The 20,795-nt window shown below is 36.4% G+C and overlaps 2 protein-coding genes across 3 annotated transcripts; one reads left to right on the top strand and one right to left on the bottom strand.

Moving 5' to 3' along the window:
* Positions 1-2,031: 2,031 nt before the first annotated feature.
* Positions 2,032-5,465, bottom strand: LOC149028083 (putative HVA22-like protein g). Of its 2 annotated transcripts, XM_089168423.1 has the most exons (8): positions 5,242-5,465; positions 5,043-5,149; positions 4,833-4,898; positions 4,614-4,712; positions 3,483-3,539; positions 3,336-3,399; positions 3,037-3,246; positions 2,032-2,706 (listed from the first exon to the last, which is right to left on the bottom strand). In XM_089168423.1, the coding sequence occupies exons 3-8, from the start codon at positions 4,862-4,864 to the stop codon at positions 2,356-2,358; spliced, it is 813 nt and encodes a 270-aa protein (XP_089024549.1). In that variant the 5' UTR covers positions 4,865-4,898; positions 5,043-5,149; positions 5,242-5,465; the 3' UTR covers positions 2,032-2,355. The 2 variants fall into 2 exon arrangements, with proteins under 2 accessions (XP_089024549.1, XP_089024556.1); XM_089168430.1 differs by lacking the exons at positions 5,043-5,149; positions 5,242-5,465 and having other exon boundaries at positions 4,829-4,885.
* Positions 5,466-12,669: 7,204 nt separating this feature from the next.
* Positions 12,670-14,933, top strand: LOC149028084 (uncharacterized). The gene is made up of 2 exons (XM_089147701.1): positions 12,670-13,360; positions 13,864-14,933. The coding sequence occupies exon 1, from the start codon at positions 12,692-12,694 to the stop codon at positions 13,352-13,354; it is 663 nt and encodes a 220-aa protein (XP_089003827.1). The 5' UTR covers positions 12,670-12,691; the 3' UTR covers positions 13,355-13,360; positions 13,864-14,933.
* The last annotated feature ends 5,862 nt before the right edge of the window (positions 14,934-20,795 follow it).

The following is a 20,795-nucleotide window of genomic DNA, read 5'->3' on the forward strand; positions in this document are numbered from 1 at the left end:
AATTGTGGAAGACGATCCATTTTGAAAATTTATCAGGTCTATTTCCTTGTCAGAAAATGACCATCCGTTTCCTTGTAGATATGTGACATGTGTCTCAATATCATATCAAATGGTAGAAATCCATTTATAGATCACATTAATCAACCATTTATATGATGTTAAGACACATGTATCACATCTACAAGGAAATGGACCTGATATTGGTCTTGTATTTGTTCTTGGTTTTGTCTTATGTTCATCGGTAAATTCCTTATAGCATCTGTAAAATTTGAAACAGTCGAACTATCGATTGTTTGGCATAACACCAATCCTTGGCTTCTTCATATATGCAATGAAGAAGTCAATGCTTGTACTAGACTAAAAAAACTGAATCATAATAGAACTTTCAAGCGATTAGACATATAAAGTACAGAGAAATAGAAAATCAATCAAATGATGAAAATGAGTTTGTTTCATTATGAGATGACCCATTCCAATGCATCTAGGTATGAAGATTGATATATGAATTTTATGTAAAATAGATCTTTTTTGGGTAGACTTCAAAGTAGTTTGTTAAACATTTAAATATCAAGACTTTATTAACAAATTACCAAAATATTGAACTGTTCTTCAGAAATGATTTGGAAAAGGCCGGTGGGCTTACGTGGCGACGACCCTTTTCTGGAAGTGGCCTCGTTTTGAAGATTCCGCGCAAAAGCAAACGCGTGATGTGGGGACCAGCAATCTATCCAAGCTTTCACATTGCCACGTCATTCAATTCCCACAACCCATTTTCGAACCGGGACCCGGATGGTCCACCCATTCAAACACAATCATTATCATGATTATCATCAATACATATCACCATTGCCACGTGGTTATAACGCACCAGTTAAACGAGAACAAAAGCAAAAAACATTGGGTCCGTCCCTTATTCCGATTCAAAGTTGTCGCTCGTGGATTTAATTACAACCACTGATCGGTAGCCATCGCTCATTAGATGCGATTCTTATGGTCCTTATTTACTGAGTACTACTGTACTACTACCATCACCATCAGAATAAGCTTCCGTAAGCAACTTCTCATTGCCCAATAACATAATGCAAAACAGCATGATTCAAGCTAACACTAGTGAGAGACAATGACCCCCACCCAGGGCCCCACCTTACATGTCCCTAACCTCCAATTATTGCCCATGACCCAATCAAAGCGAAGAAAGCTCTTCATTCAGAGATAGAGGTGGCCAAAAAGAAAAAAAAGAAATGAGAGGTGGCCACGGATGAAGAAACCAAAACCAACGGTTCTGATCCCCTACAACGGTGTGATTTGTTCCAATCAGAGAGACTTGATCAAAGAAGTTCCGAGTCTATCGTCCCCAAGAAAACTTAAAATAAAAAAATTAAGAAAAGAAAGAAAGAAGGAAGGAAATTCCAGGTCGTTCAACCCCATTTAACCTAGAGTCCTTCCTAATCCTGTTGAGCCAGAGAATTCTTCCTAATCTTGATTCCTACTGTTGTCAATTGTCATCTTCACTCTGGCTCTGCTATGCCTCCTGCTTCTTCGATGTGTACGTCCATGGCGGAACCTCTTATTCGACGGAGAAACTCTATTGGTTTTTCTGTAATTCCTGAAAAGCTTAATCTTTCTTCAGACGATGGCGATTCCATCGTTAATGGTGGGAAGAAAGCCTTGCATACTGTTGACGATCTGGAGCTAGTCTCATTTCGGAGGAAGACGAATTACACATCTTTGAAGGATCTCCTGCCATCATCGCCGCTAGCTGGTACTCAGTCTCCCAGGGCTCTTCCAGGTGGTGATTCCGGCTATGAAATCTGTATCAGAAATCGCCTTGTTAAACAAGCGGCTTGGGCTTACCTACAACCCATGTCTGTGACGCCCGGCTCTTCTGGTCGGCATTTATTCCAAAGGATTTGGGATGGATTCTCCAGTGAATACTTGAGGAGTTCGGTCAATGCTTGCCTTGGATTCTTAAATCGGCAAATCTTTTCCAAGATTGCATCGGTGTTCGATCAGTTGCTCCACTTGATTAGGATCGGCAGGAACAGCGGACGAAGGTAGTAGCGGCGATTGCATCAATTGATGGTAACTCCGCCTGTCACGGACTTGTGCAGTTTGACAGAATACAGAATAGATTCCTTGCTGCGATGATGTATGTAAATAATAATCCCACCTTTTTTTTACTAAACTTCTGCTTTTCATTGTGACTTTCGAGAGTGAGATAGAGAGAGTACAGAATTGAAAATATTTTGCAAAAGAATTAACTAAAATTTTCAATTGGGGAACAATTATCAATCGTGTCACATATTTACAATCGTTGATTTTTGTTTCAACTGCGTTCTGCGTCTGTTTTTGTGATCATTGGTTTGAACGAGATTGGGAACGCCGTTGTCGAAGGGCTGCTCGCATTTTTTCGATCAGACCCGCTTCTTCAGTGACTGGGGGAGGATCTGTTCGATCATCGGATGCGAATATGTTTGGATCCATATTCATCATAGTTGCTACTAATGATATCTCATGGGGCAGTTCTTCTTGAACGATATCAGATTTTGATGATTGAGACTCCAAGCGTTTCATCGGTGGCGCTGAGGGTGAGGGTGCCCACGGCCATCTACTCTTACTTGACTGCTGAATGGGCTTCCTCTCTGTCTGTCGCTGTCGTCTGCCAGAGTCCGCAGCCCTTGAATTGATAAGTTGCTGGTCGATCGTCTGCGGGGTTCAAAACCAAAACTCAGAATAGATTTGGTTTTATGAACAAGGATCAATTGAATGGAGTTAGGTTTGAAGTGATGCTCATGGATGGATGGATAAACAACAGTGATTGTGGTAGTTCTCTGTTTTGTGATAGGTCCAACAGGAATCAATTGAATGGACCCAAATCTCTACTAACAACAACAGTGATGCAGTGATGCTCATGGGTGGATGGCTATACAAAATTTGATCCCATCGTTATGATAGTTCTCTGTTTTGTGTCTCATAATGTTGTGATGAATGGGCAATTGCAGGGGATTAAATAAAGTTTATAGAAGTAAGATGTACCTGCAAGCTGCCATTGGGATTTGAAGATTTAGAAGCGAAATACTGGAGAATATGGAAGAATGTGGTCTGTCCATAGTCGGCGCAATTCTCCCAGTGAAAAACAGCAAAATCCCAGGCTCGAGCCCGCAGTTCCAGCAACTTCCTTTCGATTTCGGTCTCATGTTTTGCAACATATGGCCGAAAGATCACATCATAGACAAAGCTTGTTCCCTAAAATTTGCAGTTGAGCTCCTGGTGTTAGTACATCAGGCATTACAACTACTAAATGTTTTGAAATTAAGGGAATGTACAAGAATCACCTTGGTCTTGGGGTACCATAAGTAGACAAAGAAGACCACCTTCATTTCTCCGTACATTGGTAACCTTTACAAGGATCAGCACAAAGCACATTATAACAATTCAAGATTTCTTACTATCTACAAATTCATGGTGATCACTCTTCTTACCATGAGACAAAAACATCTCCAAACCTCTCCAATACTGTCAACAGCGCAACGATGATCCTGTAAAATCCACATTTATGAATCATTCAACAACGTAATTGGGAAACTGAAACTGGCCTATATTCATGCCATTCATACAGAAAATTAACACAAAAACCATTGACTGCCTTCCATTTTAAGCAGTCAAAATTGGTATCCTGATTGTTTTCACCAGGAGACATTCAATTAAAAGCACCATCGGTTGACGGAACACAAATGAAATATTGGTATCCTTCCTATATTTTTAGTTAGTTGATGTCATCAGATCAAAATTTTGCTTCTGCTGTTCATTGTTTAGTAATCACCTGATAAGACAGCAAATTTCTTGTTTACATTTTAGCATAGCAGTTCTTTATTTACCCAGCTTAAGATGTCAATAATTTGTTTTCTTACTTTATTTTAACCTTTCAGTATAAAACACTTTTTTCCCTCTATGAGTGCAAATACACTCATTCAACGTTTGTACTCTAAAAGTTTTGATAATGATACACTAACAAGTCATTTTCAAATTGTTTATGAATATACAACTCAAATATTAACTTTTAAGAATAGTAAAGAGGCGATTAAATAAATAAATATCAAAGTTTTAAATACGCAAAAGTTGTGTCATTTAGATAATCTCTATTATTGTATATTAAATGTTTAATGTGCCAACTAATTTTGGATTCTTTCAATCTCTCAAAACGCAAGTTTTAAATACAGGGGCATACTATAACATGTGATCCTCGTCATTGATTACCTAGGAAATGTAATAGCTTTGTTATCATCAAGCTTTTGGAAGGAAAGATGGTTACTCTGTTTGGAGATTTTATAGGACTAAACTTGAACTCAGTCACGAGTGAGACTGATTCATGAGTTGACTCAGCCCCGTCAACAAGATCAATCTAGCTAATTCGGTTTTACTTGGTCATAAGACAAAACTTCAAAATTCGAAGAATCACTTGGTCATAGGATCAAAACTCGAAAAAAGCACCATCAAAAGCATCAATGATTCTCGACAAGATTTTTTCGGAACTGTGAGGAGAGCGGGAGAAGTTATTTGTATAGTTCAGATATAAGTATTTAAAAGCGAATCAAAAGAAAGGTTCTTGTTACCAATATTGACACCAAAAGCGAAGTTGATTAATCTCAACTCTGTTCTTCTCCACAGTTTTGTAGCACTCGAACGCCGGAACTGCATATCCGAAAAGCATCCTGAAAACAACGAAACATAAATTTCTTCAGATTTCGGCAGCAGAAATTTAAGAAATAAAATGAACAACTTGGAAGAAAGCATTGGAATTAAAGTAATGGAAGAGAAGGATCAGTACATACACAAGACCTCTATTTATCAGATCTCCCAACATCTTAACCTCTTCGCAGCAGCGTCCACAGAACGCCCTGTGACACGGAGACAGACGAATCAAATTTACAGCTTCATTCTTCTCCGAAGAAACTTGCAAGCGACTTAGACTTCCAGATGCATTCCTCGTTAACACGAAATCGCGGAATAAAGAAAGGTAAAAGAAAATTAATTAATCGTACCTATTGCGTTGAAGAGCAACAACACCGAACTGACAATCACTATTCGAACACGAATGAAGAAGCTAATTCGACAATTCTACCAGAAACATATCCTTTGTTTGATCTCCCTGCAACCACAAGTAATCGGATTGAAACATTAAAAATAGAAGAAGAAAAAAATTAAGAGAATCAACTTAGAGTAATAGATGTTCTCTTTAACCTCCAGAGACCGATCTCGCAATTTGGAGTAAAGAGGGAGAATCTGGAATTTGCAGAAACTTGAAAACCAGAGATGAAAGGTAGTTTGGGTGAAATATTTTGTAGGGGAGAGAGAAACGCTGCGAGAGAGAGAGAAGCAAAGACAAAGGGTTTCTTGTCTCGAACGCTTTCGCGTCAATTGGGAACGTATTTTAAAAAGAAAAGAGAATTGTAGAGATTCCTGAACAGAACGCCATTTAGTTTGTACTTTTGGCGCCTCTGGGGGCAGTTAAATGTTCGGTAAGGCTATTTTCGTCCTTCCGGTTCTAGGGTTTTTTCAATTTCCAATCATTATTATATAAAGCCAAGGGTTTCTGATTTGATAAAGACTGTCCTTAATTCGACCTTTTGAGTTTTTGACTGCTGGTTCCTACCGTGGGTCCCGGGAACTCGTACGCTTCTAATCTGGGCCGTCCCTATTGTGGACCCTTTCTAGTTTAGATCTAGATGAATAGATAAAATCTCACGGGGAATTGTGCTAAGATGCATCTGGTGTAGATTCATTTTTGTACGCCCGAGTTGATGAGTCGTGGATGGCTTGGAATTGGAATATCCTGTCAGTGTCCTCTGATCTAAGTCAAAGGCGGCGCATTTTAGTACGTGGTTAGACGAGGTCAAGGTCATAATACAGCTTAGAAGATTCTTATTTTACAAACAAAAGTAAAAGAATGGAAAATAGGAGTTTCTAATCTGCACGTCTGAAGTCTCATTAAGGTTCCGTTTGATCATTTGGAATGTGAAAATGCTTTCGTGTTGGGCATCATTATTATGGGGTTATGATGCTTGGCTTCCAAGCTTCGACAAGGGGCGTGCACGGCAGTTCATTATGTGGATGATGCCACTGCATGCCTTGGCTAACTTGTTTGGGTCTTGGACTAGGTTCATATCTAACACATTTGTCAAAATCTAAGCTTTCATTGTTTTATTTGAAAAAAAAAAAAAACCCTCTACATTATATATTTTTACCACATTGATTGGGAGGATTTCATTGTGAGGTTACCTTCAATTTTTCTTATCATAATTTAACAGTGGGTTCTTCTTCTAATATATGATAGAAATGTATAAAAAAACATAAGTCTTTACTCAGCAAGATAGAGGATTTCAACTTAAAAGGAAAGCTAATTAGAGTTTGTGATTTTTCTTAGAATTTTTTACGTGTATGTCCTTTTAGTGTACTACTTAGGACAATATATTACGTATCAGTCCTAACTAGACTAACATTGTAAGTCGCTGTTAAGTACATTTAAATATCAAACATGGAGAGACCAAAATGACATTCAGATTACTTAATACATTGTGTTATTATTTTTTTCTTCATTTTTTGGGATATGTATATTTTTTTAACCATATAATTAATGTTTAATAACTAAGTATCTCTTTTTAAAACTATATATTAACACAGTGTATTAAATACCTTGAGTAACATTTTGGTCCTTTCACGTTTGAAATTTGAATATACTTAATTTGCTTGGGACCCACACGTAATATGTTGCATTAAAGAGACCCCAATATTAATTTATGGTATACATGTAAAAAACTCTTTTTCTCTTATTAAAATGATGAAAAGTAATTAAAAATTTTTATTTTATGACAAAAACCCATTTGATTATCTCTCTCCTACCCATATGAGGAGACAAGTCTTTCTTATTTTGAGGAGAATAGAAATAGACACATGAAAGGGTTTAGACATAGAGTGTACTCTTTGATAGACCCTTTGATTCTTCATACTATTATAATAACATTACTTGCAAGAACATCTTAAGAATATCTATTTTAGACCTATCGCGATCACTCTTTAAGTATAAGGATAAAATTCATAATTTGTATCTTGATTTAGAAAGACATATTCATTCATCAAAGCAATAAGCTACTTGTTTTATTCATGGTTACACCCACATTGTTGATACCGATAGACACTCATTTAGAACATCATATATGTATCACAGAGTGTGTATCGTAGTAAATCAATTGAGATTCTTGCTTAAATTATCGCCGGCTGAGTAAAATACTTTCACCATTTTAAAATATCAAAAATAAAAAAGAGGTAAAAACTTTCAATAGAGGAGTAAGAACAAATATAAACTAAGTATAAGGAAGTGATGCGTCTAAAATCTGCTCATCGTTTAGATTTTTGAGGATGAACCTGCAAAATAGTGTTTGATGTGGCCCAACTATGGAGTCGGGAGGCCACCTGTGAAAGTTAAGTCAGTTAAGAAATTGATCACAAAACTCTGGCGAGTTGCAGAGCAGGAGTTGAATGTAATTGTAAAAGAAACGATTTAGATACCTCATATGGGCGTAGGCTATTTGTTTAAATAGACTTTACCTCCTTCTCCCGACCATTGGATTCTTTCGCCTTCTTTCCTTTACGATCGTCCGATCTTAGGGTTTTTACCTTCTTTGGGTAGTTACCTATCTTGACACGATCCCCACTCCCATCGATGGAAATTACTTGTTATGACTCGATCACGAATCCCGAAATCCTTGAAATCACGTTCATATCCATAATAGTTGGCCTCTTATTCACGTGCAACTATTGAGACATGGTCTAAACCGGTCTTGATCATGGTAAGGCCGACTCCAAACGAGTTTAATCCCCCAATCGTGGTTCAACCGGGGTTGGTGACCCGACCACGGTTCAACCGGATTCGGTATTATTAAACTTAAAATTGTTGGAATTAAAAACCCTTTCCTTAATATATGTGAAAAGGATGGAGAAGCACATGTATTATATTTTTTGAGTGGTGACCTTCAGGTCTATGGGCATGAAAGATAATAATCCACATTCAATACTAAATTATATTATGAAAGATGGGTTTTCAAAGCAAGCATCGGGTACAAGACGCAATTGTAAAATACAATTAATTAATATCAATAATTAATGAGATTATTTCATTAGGGATAGAGACACATATAAGCATAACCCATACGTACTAAATTTAATAGGGGGAGTAGGTAGCTTAGTTCCTCGATAAAGATAACTTTCATTTATTATTAGCGAATGAAAAATAATCAAATATTTAGAGTTACAACTTACAACGTGAAGAGTTATGGAATTTATATTTTTTTTTTGAGGATCAGAACTTGTTTTTTATTATGAGAATGACCTATATGGAGTTAGTTATGAGTTGAGTTTTGTTTAATGTTAATTTATATGATCTCTAAAGATCTCTAAGTCTTTTCTCTTTGTTTTCTTGTTTATTTAGTCAATACATGACAAGAGAGGAGACCTAGTGATTGGGTGGCTTGCTTGTGAAGTTCTCTAAGGTGGTTTGCAGGGACCCAAACAAGCTTTTAGGTCTAAACCGGTGTGTTGCACACCTAACCCCAACTTCCCTAAGCACTGACGTGGTTGTTGCTCCTCTAGGAGTAGCTTTTTCTACATCATTGAGTTTCATAACTCGGATATACCAATTATCACAATCAAAACTTGTCAGCATTTTAGGATTAGAGCGATCGATCAATCAATCACACACAATTGAACATAAAACAAGGAAGAAAGGGACACAAATTTTATCTTCGTTCACCTCGATACGAGGTTACGTCCAGCATTACGTATTCACTATATTATTCTCAAACAATTATTACAGATGTTCTGTTACAAAATATATACATATACTTAGAAACCCAAAGCCATAGCTATTCATGGGCCCAACTCTAAACTGAAAGAAACTCTGAGTCCCAAAAAGATGTGGATCTTCTATAAGTTCTGGGGGCGTTGCCCCCACATCCCCGCCCGCATCCCCGCCCGCTTACAACCCTAGGGAGTTCAAATTACTTCAAATTTCTTCTTCCCAATCCTTATGGACAGTGAGAGGGAGAAGGAGAAAACGGGCTTATATAGGTCCAGTGTTATTGGGCTCAAATACCACCAAAACTAAACAAGGCTGCCATAACCAATTACCACAAGAAGAAGGAACTCAGCCTCTGATATCTACGTTAAATCAAATCATGTACCCGTCTTTGGCGCCTTGTATCTCTCAATAGACCCATCTGGCTTAAATGATACTAAACTGGACCGACCGATTTGGTTTTCGAAACCATCACCACGATCTAGGGTTCCAAGCAGTGCATTTACTTCAAAAATAAATGCACCAAGAGTGATTTCTAAAAGATGACAGTAATAAGAGATGTGATTTCTAGTTAAAAGTACCAAGAGTGTTTGAATCAGACTCTCCAAAGATTTCAAAAATCTGAACGTTGGATCTCCATATTTACTCACTCTCGTACATGTTAACAGATGAGTTATGAGCCATATTTATGGACATGGAATTTTGGTGATTTAAGAATCTGTTGAGCTCCAAAAGTAGATATTCAGGAAATAATGTACATGTGAAGGGCCCCACGTAAATGAGTTATCCGTTTCCATCAACAGGATCCATTGGCATGGGGCCCATTTGTTTTTTGGTAAAATGGGCCCATGTGTGTATGGGTTCTGGGTATCTGTCCAGTTAATCCACCTCTTGTTTAGGTAATGATTACTGCACCCAGACTTACATGTCACACTTCAATATGTGTTGGAATTTGTTTGAGTAAATGCGTAGGACCGTCAAGTGAATCATTTTGGTTGGTTAGATCAAAATTTCGATTGAAATTTCGATCTCGACCATTGAAATTCAATTGTCATGCGCATTAAATGCACATGACTCAAGCAATTTCGACTTCAATATCGTTTTCTTCTCTTTTTTCCTTTTTCAGTTTAGTACACTCATATTTTTAAATCCTTTAAAAAGAAATTGATTTTCTTTTACTAAAAAAATTTAATTTTTTTATTTATTTTTGTATCTGAAGTTAAAGCAGTCAAGAACATGGTGGTCTCATCCAATCCTTGGTTTTCTGTTTGGATTTCTATAGTTTTGAAATATTCCTTAAAAAAGAATAATTTGTTGTTGGATTATCCACGTGTCATACATCCAATGTGAATTTGAAAATTTCTTCTCTTCTATATAGGTGGAGGTTCCTAACCCCAAACAAATTACCCAAAAATCAGTCATGTTGCTAAACAACCTGTATTTAAGGTTGGTCTTGTAACATTTAAACCATAAAACTTGGATTTTAGAATACATCATAAAAATTAAAGTTTTTTCTATGGCGCCCCCTTAAGTGGGGCCCAAATTAGTGACTACCCCCTTAAGTGTAATATATTCTATGGTGCCCCCTTATTTGAAGTAAAATAGTCTAAGTTACCAAGCTTTAACAATCAAACATTTTGACCGATAAGTTTGACTTGTAAAATGTCCGATATACCCATGTTACTGTGTAAAGACGAAAATACCTTTCAGTTAATTCTTTTTTTTTCCTTCCCTCTATTTACTTCCAAGTCCGGCAACCTCCTTTGACTTTGGCGAACCCCAACACAAATCTTAATGCCCCCTCTCCCTCTCTCTAGCAGAAAGGCACAATCTCAACTGCAGGGCATGAAAGCTTCAATCCAAATACCAGCTTGGATTCATCAACAATGACAATAAACTTCTTGTAAGCACCCTCAATCATCTTCTCCCTCAATAGAGACCCACCTCGACCCCTAACAAGATTGAGATAAGGATCAACCTCATTGGCACCAATGGCAAGATCAATCATCGGATGCGAATCAAGATCCGAAAGAGGAATCCCTAACAAAATTGTCGGTTGTTAGGTTTTCTTTGAACTGGGTATTCCAATGATGTTCTTCAATTTCCCCTCTTGCGGAAGCTTTGCTATTCACTCCACTGAAAATTTAGCAATAGACCTATATCCTAACCCTAAGAGTACCACTGCCATGTAAGGGTGTAAATGGATAATCGAAATCCACTTTTAAATTCACATCCGGATCCGTTTAACGGTATCCAAATCCGTCAAATTACTAATAGGATGCGAATATGGTATACCCCTTTCTTACTAATTATTATCCATTGGATTAAATTATCCGATTAGATTACTTATTTGGATTTATTTTTCTTGTTTTTATCATTTTTACTTGAGATATGTGACTATTTTTCTAGACTTTCTACTGAAATAACTACCAAAGTTGTTAAATTCTTAAAATTCAAACTTAGCTTCATAAATAAAATAGTAAAGATGTCAACAGGTAGTTGAAAACTTATATTCAATATGTATTCATGCACATTTAGAAGAATCTACTTAAGAAAATAATTGTCCGATTATCATTTGAATCTGACTGAATCCATCCGAAAATCGATAGGATATTATCCGAATCCACCCGAATATAATAGGATGCGAATATTGTATTACCACTATCTGATCCGAATTTGATCCGTTTACACCCCTACTGCCATGGCCTTCTCTGCATCTTCCTCCTCTAACAAATCACAATGCATCGTCGTCGGTAGCTTCTTGAAAGAGTACAACAACAAAGTTGACATCGTCTCCTTCGATGATGAAACCCTAACATTTAGATACAGTCTCAATCTCTACTTCCACCAACCCTTACCCCACTACGAAGCTCATATTCAACCCTAATGGTGCCAAGTCACTCTGAAAATCTTCAGAGGTCCAAGCCTCCTCTGGAGATTATCTTGCCTCCTCTGGAGATTATCTTCGCCTTTGGAAAGTTCGTGAGAATTTGATTGAGCCCAAGTCAATTTTCAACAACAACAAGACCAACGAGTTATGTGCCCCTCTCACTTCATTCGATTGGAACGAGTCAGAGCCACGAAGGATTGGCACTTCGAGCATAGATACCACTTGCATGATTTGGGATGTCGAAAGAGGCGTCATCGAAACACAACTTATCACTCATGACATTACTTGGGGTGAAGCTGGTGTGTTTGCTTCAGTCACTGGAGAGTGGGCATTAGTGTTCGCATGGGGGTTTGCCGGAGTCGAAGGTAAATGAAGGAAGGGAAAAAATAATTAACTGAGGGATATTTTTGGCTTTACACTTTATGAGGGGTATATTAGACATTTTACAAGCCCAACTTAGTGGTCCAAAATGATTGACCTTTTAAGGAAGTTAACTTATAATATTTCGTTTTAAGCAAGGGGGGCGCTGTGGAATATAGTAAACTTAAGGGGATAGTCTAGAAAAAATTTTTAAAAATTATATGCCATACGCTTCTAGGGCGTAGAAGCCAAATTGCCAAATGGAGGGACTCTCACTTCAATGTTGTGCAATTTAATGGATATTTCGATCTCGACCATCCATCTCCGAAATGTGTAAAGCACATTTTTTGAAAATTAACGGTCAAGATCGAATTCGCTGCAGTGCTGCGTATTAATTGGGCAGCATCTAAGCAATTTTCGATTTTGTTGTTGCTATAAGTAAAGCTTAAGAAACAGGCAATAAAGGCCCCCACATGTCACATGCCCAACATGCGCTATAAAGCTTTCCTCCCTCTCAACGGCAAGGCAGCGTTCGAAATAAACAACCATTTCTCTCTCTCTCTCTCTCTCTCTCTCTCTCTACAGAGAAGATGTCTTCCTCTTCGAAACCCAACCGGGAAAAGAATACCATTCGAAACACACTGGTAGTGAAGCTTGGGTGTGGCTGTCGAAGGCCAAAGCTCGCTAATGTGTTCAGCCCAAAACCCAAGTCCAAAGCATCTTCTGATCATCATCATCATTGCCGGAATTCCGACATCCCTGTTTCCTCTTCTTCCACCTCCTCCTGGGACAGAACCGGTGGAGAAGACGACACCACCACCACCACCACCACCACCGCCACCTCTTTATCAGCTCAATACCTGGACACGACACCACTTTCCCATTCCGAACGCGAAGAAGCCCATTGCAAGGATACCCAAATAGCCACAACAATGAATTGCTCAGAAGACTCAAAGACAGTTAAAGGGTTCGGGCGAATCGGCGAGAGTCTGGCTGTGGTGAAGGAATCGGATGATCCTTATCTAGATTTCCGGCAATCGATGCTTCAAATGATTCTGGAGAAGCAGATTTACAGCAAAGAAGATCTTAAAGACCTTCTTGATTGTTTCTTGCAGTTGAATTCTCCATACCACCATGAGATCATTGTCCAAGCTTTCTCTGAGATCTGGAATAGTGTCTTCTCTGTTTTGAAACCGGCGGCCGGTTCATCATCAAGTTCAGTTCAGACTCTACCCCCACTCGAACAGCCGTGAAAACAGGTGAGTATGACGCGTATGTATTGTGATGTAACAATCAAAGGGTTTGATTTAATCGTCGCCCTTGACGTGTGGATTGATGAAGCACTTATTATTTCTCTCTCTCTCTGTGTACATATATGATTTGAAGGATACAGCAAAAGTCAATTGCCAGTTCTGATATGCAAATGGTAGGTTGTTTTGCACTATGTTGATTAAACACGCAAAAGATATTAATAGAATATGTGATCAAGATTGGTGGGTTTGAGCTTTAAATGAGTTTTAAATGGAGAGAGTGATTTGTTCTGTGATTTTGCTGTATATTTGCCAACATACCATTTACTTCTCTGTTTCATACACATATGCCCTTTAATGGAATAATGGTGGCTAGCTATTCTGGATTTCTAATCTTGTCTCTCTTTCTCTCTCCCTATCATATTCATGATTCAACAGTTCACGCTGTAGCACCACAAGTTTTTTAAAGTCCTGCATGAATTAATTTTTTTTTATTTGATTTGTATGCCAAGATATGGTTCAGGTTGGCTATCAGAGAATCCAACTAAGCATTTAGGAGTGAGTGGTTGAGAATCTACTAGCCACACATTAGTAAAAGCTTCTTCAACCCTTGAAATCTTGTGGATACTCTTGTTGGCTAATTTTACATATCGATCTTCTATTCATTGGAAGGTTTTCGCATTTGGGTCTTGATGCTCCAGGTGGGAGAGTTTCTGTCCAGACCAAATCGACAACAGCTAAATGGTCAGTTTCTGAAGTTGATGATTACTTGCATTTAAAGGTCTTGTTGTGTTAGGCCAGCAACCTATATATCAGGTAGTTTTAAACTTGTTTGACATTCTAAATCTTATCCCCTTCATCATTGTTGCTTTCCTAGTTGTTCATGTCGTTTTGTCTGAATACAAAAACTTGTTAACTAATGATTGTCTCTTTCTAGTCTAGTTGCTTCCACGAGAAGGGTAAATATGAGCTTTTTTTGCTTTCATGCTACTTCATCTGTTGATGTAGCTATATGATCTCGTAATTCTTCTTGAGGAATTAGATTAAAATGCGAGTTTGATGAAAAATGTCTGAAATTTGAACCATGTGAAACGATGATGTGACAATTATGATTGTCGGATAGAGGCTCAACTTCAGTGTTGCGTATCGCCAATATCGAATAAGGGGTTAACATCTTCGGCGGCCAATATTTGGGCGGCCATATAATGGCCATGCTGGATGTGTGCCATGTGTCGATGCAAAAATCTAACCGTTGTTCTTTTTCAAATGTATTTGTCTATAAACCATTATAGTGAAACCCGATTTTAAGCTAAACCAGTATAGTTTAGCTAGCCAAATCCCAAAACCGTATAGACCCACTCTCAACTCGTGAAGTGATCTAGGATCTCATCTCTACCCGCTAGACGCGACGAAGACTCTGGCAACAACAATTAATGACTGATTATGATGACAACCCATAGATAGACACAACCAAAGACCCTACAATGTAAGAAAATTAAAATTAGAGATCCAAAATGGGATGGATATATTTGTAGAGATAAGAAAAAAATGATCGTAAACAAAGATGAGAACTCAAAGATTATCAAAGCCCCATTCTTCAATAGGTTCGATACAACGAAGGGACAACAAGCTCATTCCAAACCTAAATGCTCATAGATAAACTCGTTCCCGCCCTAAACTTGATTTAGGGTATAATTAATTAAGATCTTATCTTTAACCTTGAATTTTAGGGAAAACATCTTCTACTTGCATAGCATTGCACTTTTGTACCAAATGGTTGGCTGAAAAATCAAAATAAATACAAGACTATTAAGGATTTTAAAATTTTAAAATTAAACTTTTAATCTCGACTTTCTATTTAGTACAAAAGTGCATTGCTGTGCACACCAAAGAATTTTTTTCCTGAATCCTAATGAATCAAGTCAAACTTAATCTCATCTTAATCGGATTGAGATGGAACAAATTAGCCCTATCCCTATTCTTGATTGGCTATGTCCTTAATAGAAACTTTAGTATAAAAAAGCACCTTAACTAAATTAGAAACAAGATGCCCACTCGAACAATGGAACTTTCCAATATCCATACTCTTATGAAATTTACAATAAAAAAAAAAAAAAATATATACAAACTTTCAAGTTATTCGACAGTTCCTTAATTCTCACATGCCCTCATGGTGAGCAAGGCCGAACTTGTATCCTTAAGTGACAATTAAAGAGTCTTTTCATCAAATTATTTGATACTCGATGGAACAAATAAAAGTCATAATGTGAGACAAACAGCAAAATAAATGAAATTACAATAAAAGGGGAAAAAAAAAAATAATTAAAAAATGGGGGGGCCCCCCTCTCCCCTCCTCCCGTTTCGGGGAACAAAAAAAAAAAAAGGAGGGGGGTGGGAAAAAAGGGGGGGGGGGGGGGGGGGGTCAAAAAAAAAATTGAAAAGGGAGGCCAAAACTAAAAAGAAAAAGAAAAAAAAAGACAAAAAAAAAAAAAAAAGGGTTTTTTTTTTTATATTTATTATTATAAAAAAAAAAAAAAAAAAACACACCACAAAAAAAAAAAAAAGGGGCATATAACCGCGGAATTTTCCGTAGTAAAATGTACCGAAATCCGTAGTAATAGCTTATAGCTACGGATTACATGCGGTTTATTATCTGTCGCAACAGGCTCCGTCGCAAACGCAGTAGCTACACATAAAATACTGCATGTACAAGGTTGTCCATAGCTATGGTTTTTTAGTTACAGGTATTTCTGTAGCTATATCTATAGCTACGGATTGTTAGTTACAGATGTTTCCACATCCAACTTCTAGCTACACATATTGAAGCGATGGATATTTTTGTGGTTATATATCATCTAGCTGCGGAAAAAATAACTGCGGATGTTTCCGCGACTACCCTATAGCTACGAAAAAATATAACCGTGGATATTTCCGCATTTAACTTCTACCTACACATATAGTAACGACAGATAATTCCATGGTTATAAATCTTCTATCTGCGGAAAGTATAACTACATATGTTACCGCGGCTACCCTATAGCTACGAAAACTATAATTGTGGATATTCTGCGGCTAACTTCTAACTACACATATTTTAGCGCCAGATGTTTTCGTGGCTATATATCTTTTAGCTGCGGATGTTTTTGCATCTCACTTTTTGGTATACACATTGTAGCGACTGATATTTCCGTGGCTAATCTATAGCTACGATATATTAACTACGAATGTTTCTGCTATAATGCTTTAGGTGTGGAAATTTATTTGTAAGTATTTCATCCACAATGAAGATGTGGCTACAGATTTTATTCTACAAATGTATTCACAGGTCATCTATTGGATATACATTTATTCGCAACATATATAGAAACAAAATATATATTTACTGAATTCAGTATTATCTGAAATCCATACACATCAATTAAAAATAAAAAGAAAGTTACTTGTCATCCAACTGACTCAAACTAGAATAATTGCAAATTAAAACTTAATTTTAGATAAAGGGTCTGTGCTAAAGTTCCAAGTGTACTTGAAAAAAAAACACTAGAATCAACTAGTCGATCCAAGCCTCTGTGCTTTATGTTATGTGGAACTTTGCAATGCTTGAATCAGCTTCTTAATAAATTATCCTGCAATCAATATAAAATTAAATAAATAAATAACAATTAACAATGTTATAACAAAATTTCATAAGAAGCCCATAGCTTAGAGTATCACATTACCTTCATGAGAACAAGATGCATCATTGCTCCTAGAAGAGTGATTTCCTTCATGACTATTAAATTGATTAAGCCCCTATCTCAGGGATACAATATTTGCAAAATTAATAACAAGAAGAATCATAAAATTTAGGAATAGAATAAGCTTTAGAGATTGATAAAATTTTAGTAACATTACCTGTTCCTCCGCTTGAAAAATCTTCTATCGACAACTGGATTTGATTGCTTAATAATCGAGAAAATCTTGGTGACTTGAGCTTCTAACATATTAACTTTATTTTTCGGAAAGCAACTTGTTCGGGATCATCTTCTCTTCTGTTTTCCTTAGAGGCAAGCCTAGCTCCCAATCATAGCCCTTGAATGCGTCTACGTTTATCTTTCTTTAACACCTGAGAAAAGATGTCGGTGTCCCAATTATTACTCTCGCCATTACCTTGAGAGGCATCAATTTTTGCTTTCTTTTCCTTGATTTTTTCCTGCAATTAACATATAAAATATACATATCATACATATTTATTATGCTTAATTTTATTTGGAAACAAAAAAGTAGCTGACAGGTATTTTGATTCAAAAATAAATAAAAAATAAAGGAAAACATACAATTGTTTTTTGTGCAATCTCATCAATTGAACGTCTATCTGCATGTTCATGAGTGATTATGTACAAACCAGCACGGTCTAGTTGTACTCCAGTTTCTTTCAACTGTTTTAACATTGTAAATATCATAGTTAAATATTTGATACTATAACATTTATAAATATATAAAATGTAAGAGTTCTATAGTTAGCGTTTTCAAATATTACCTTTTCATGGCGAATTCGTGCAAAACTCTTCTGACCTGCAGTATGTGGTGCAATCAGACACATACAAAAACAAGCACCGTACTACTTACCATGACAAATGAAAGAAATGAAAATGAAAAGTGGGTGCAATCAGACACATATACCAATGATTAGAAACAGAAAACATTGAGGATATGTATGGTTGAGACTCCATGAAATGAAACACAAACAAAAACCAAAACAAAAAAGTGATCATTTTACCTTAAATATCACCGTATTTAAGAAAGTTTGTAAATGCAAATAAATGGTCTTGGAAAGTGAGCAATGTAGTGAATTTTGTCGAGATTCAATGGGATTAAGAACATATTATACATATACCTCCATGTTCTCTCAAAAAAGAATATAATAAAGGCAAAGTAAAGACAGGAAAACAATATTATATTTATACATATTAAAAAAAACATGTTCCTTTTGTGGGTTTTACCCAAACCTCAGATTAAACCCCCTTTTTGGAACAAGCATGAAGATAGGATTTAAGTAGAGACACAGACAGGGAGACAGAGACAAAGAGAGAGAGAGAGAGAGAGAGAGAGAGAGGGACTGGAGAGGGCGAGTGTGCAAATTGTGAGACAGAGGAGGGGGAAGGAGAGGTTATTCTCTTTCTCTTCTTCGTCTCACTCTCTCACCTTTGGAAGTCACAATCACGACCTCCCCCATTTCCAACATTTCTTGGTAGCCAGAATAATCAGAAAAAAAATCTAGAACACATTGTTTCATTTTAATACATGTAGAGAAGGATCAATTTACCGAAAAAACAATGCAGAAAGGGATCAAAAGAAAGCACCTCAGACTGATCTTGCTGCTCTGTCCACATCAAACCTATGTTTCCCGAACTATTGTTTACTTGTCTCATTGCGCCATTCTATTCACAAAGAGGAGAAGAGATGGCGGGAATATTAGGAGGGAATGGGTTTGCTAGGAAACGTGGGGTTTTTTTTCTTTTTTGTAGGAGGGAAACGTGGGTTTTTGGGTGTGAAAATGTTGATCTTTTTCAAAGAAAACGATTTCTCCCCAAAAAAATCGGTTAGAAATTGAATCCAAATATAACTTCCATTTTTATTGGGTAGAAGAATCCAAATATACCACTTTAAATCCAAAATATTACATCAAATCCAAGTTTTTCTTCTTTCCTTAATGTTTCAATAATTTTTCCTTATAAATACATTTTGTTTCTTTATTATAATTTCTTTCGTACTAGCAAGATTTAAGTTTAAATATTTTGGGGTTTTTGTTAAATAATTTAAATCATCAAATATTTTCATTTTAGGGGAAACATTGTTTCTAGAAAATTATTGTTTATTCTTTTGTTTAATTCGTTTGATGTTTCATGGTTTTCCTCCTTTCATATGTCATTATAAAAATTTTAATTTAATACAATTCCATAATTCAAAAAAAAAAAAAAGTTGATGTAGAAAGAAAGGAGACTCTCAATACTTATAAACTCTAATTTTCGAATTTGATTATCATCCATTTTCAGAGAAAAAAAATGTTGTATACTTTACTCTATTCGGATATTATCCAATCCGATAAGCAATTATCCGAATCCGAATCCGGTTGCTTAGCAGACGGACACCGATATTTTTCGGATACAGATACCCTTAAACAAATATGAATGTGATTTCGGAGGCGGATTTCGGCTCTCCATTTATAGGTCTAGGAAAAGGAGAAATTTCTATATCTCCCATGGGTGAAGCTACATTGGGGCAAGAGGACCATCCCCCCCCCCCCCCCCCCAAAAAAAAAACCCAATGTTTTGAATAATATTCCTCCGTTCCCTTATAAAAATTTTAAAATTTTCCCTTTGACCCTCTTTCTATGTATGAAATATAGGGGTGTCAATAAAGCCCGCTTGACCTGGCCCAGCCCTAACCCCCCGAGCTCGGGCAGAGTCAACCCGAAGGGCGAGTTAAGGTTAGAAAATAGATCTGTAAATGGATTGGATACACAAGTATCCGAATCCGGTTAGCAAAACCGCTATCCAATCCGAATAATCTGACAGAAATTTAGAGAAGGCATCAGAATTCAAATCCAGAACTTTATCGAATATTCGATAATAATCTGATCCGATAAACTATCCGATTATTGATTTGTGATTGTCTTCTTTTTTATTTGTTTTATTTACCAGTTTCTGAATTTGATTATCAACCCTTTTTTAGAGAAAATTGCTAAATACTTTACTCTGACAGGATAATTTCGATTTCCGATTATCTGATTACTAATTATCGGTTTCCAAATCCGATTATCATCCATTTTTCAAGAAAAAAAATGTTGAATACTTTATTTTATTTTTATCCGGATATTATCCGATCCGATAAGCAATTATTCGAATCCGAATCTGGTTGCTTAACGGATGAATATGGATATTTTCCGGTAAGAAAATTTTCAAATACGGACACCCTTAAACGAATATGAATGTGAATTCGATGACAAAATTTAGCTATCCATTTACAGGTCTATTACAAAATACTTGACCTTGGTAGGGTCTGGTTGGGCTTGGGTTCCACCCTCGAGCCTGCAGTTTTATTCTAGTATAAAGTTAAAAAACTCAATGTTGCTACATTATTAATTACCACATCAATATGTTTCTCATATTACTAGAATTCCTAATTTTAGTGTTGTTTCTGTAGTTATTATTATTTTTTTATTTAATTATTGTGGTTTAATACTATAATCTAAAATATCTTAAATTACAACAATACATAACTTTAATAATATTTCTAAAGTTAGAGGGAATATGTTTACTACGATTTTTAACCGCAGTTGTTTCCGCAACTAAAAAGAAATTGTTACTACATTTTTAAATATTACAGCTATTATATAAATTGTATTACTACAATTCCAAATTGCAGTTCTATTTTAGTAGCCAAAAAAGTTGACATTGTTACA

This window comes from Hakea prostrata, chromosome 1 (assembly GCF_041222555.1).
Source record: "Hakea prostrata isolate BN-2017 chromosome 1, UWA_Hpros_2, whole genome shotgun sequence".
NCBI lineage: Eukaryota > Viridiplantae > Streptophyta > Magnoliopsida > Proteales > Proteaceae > Hakea > Hakea prostrata.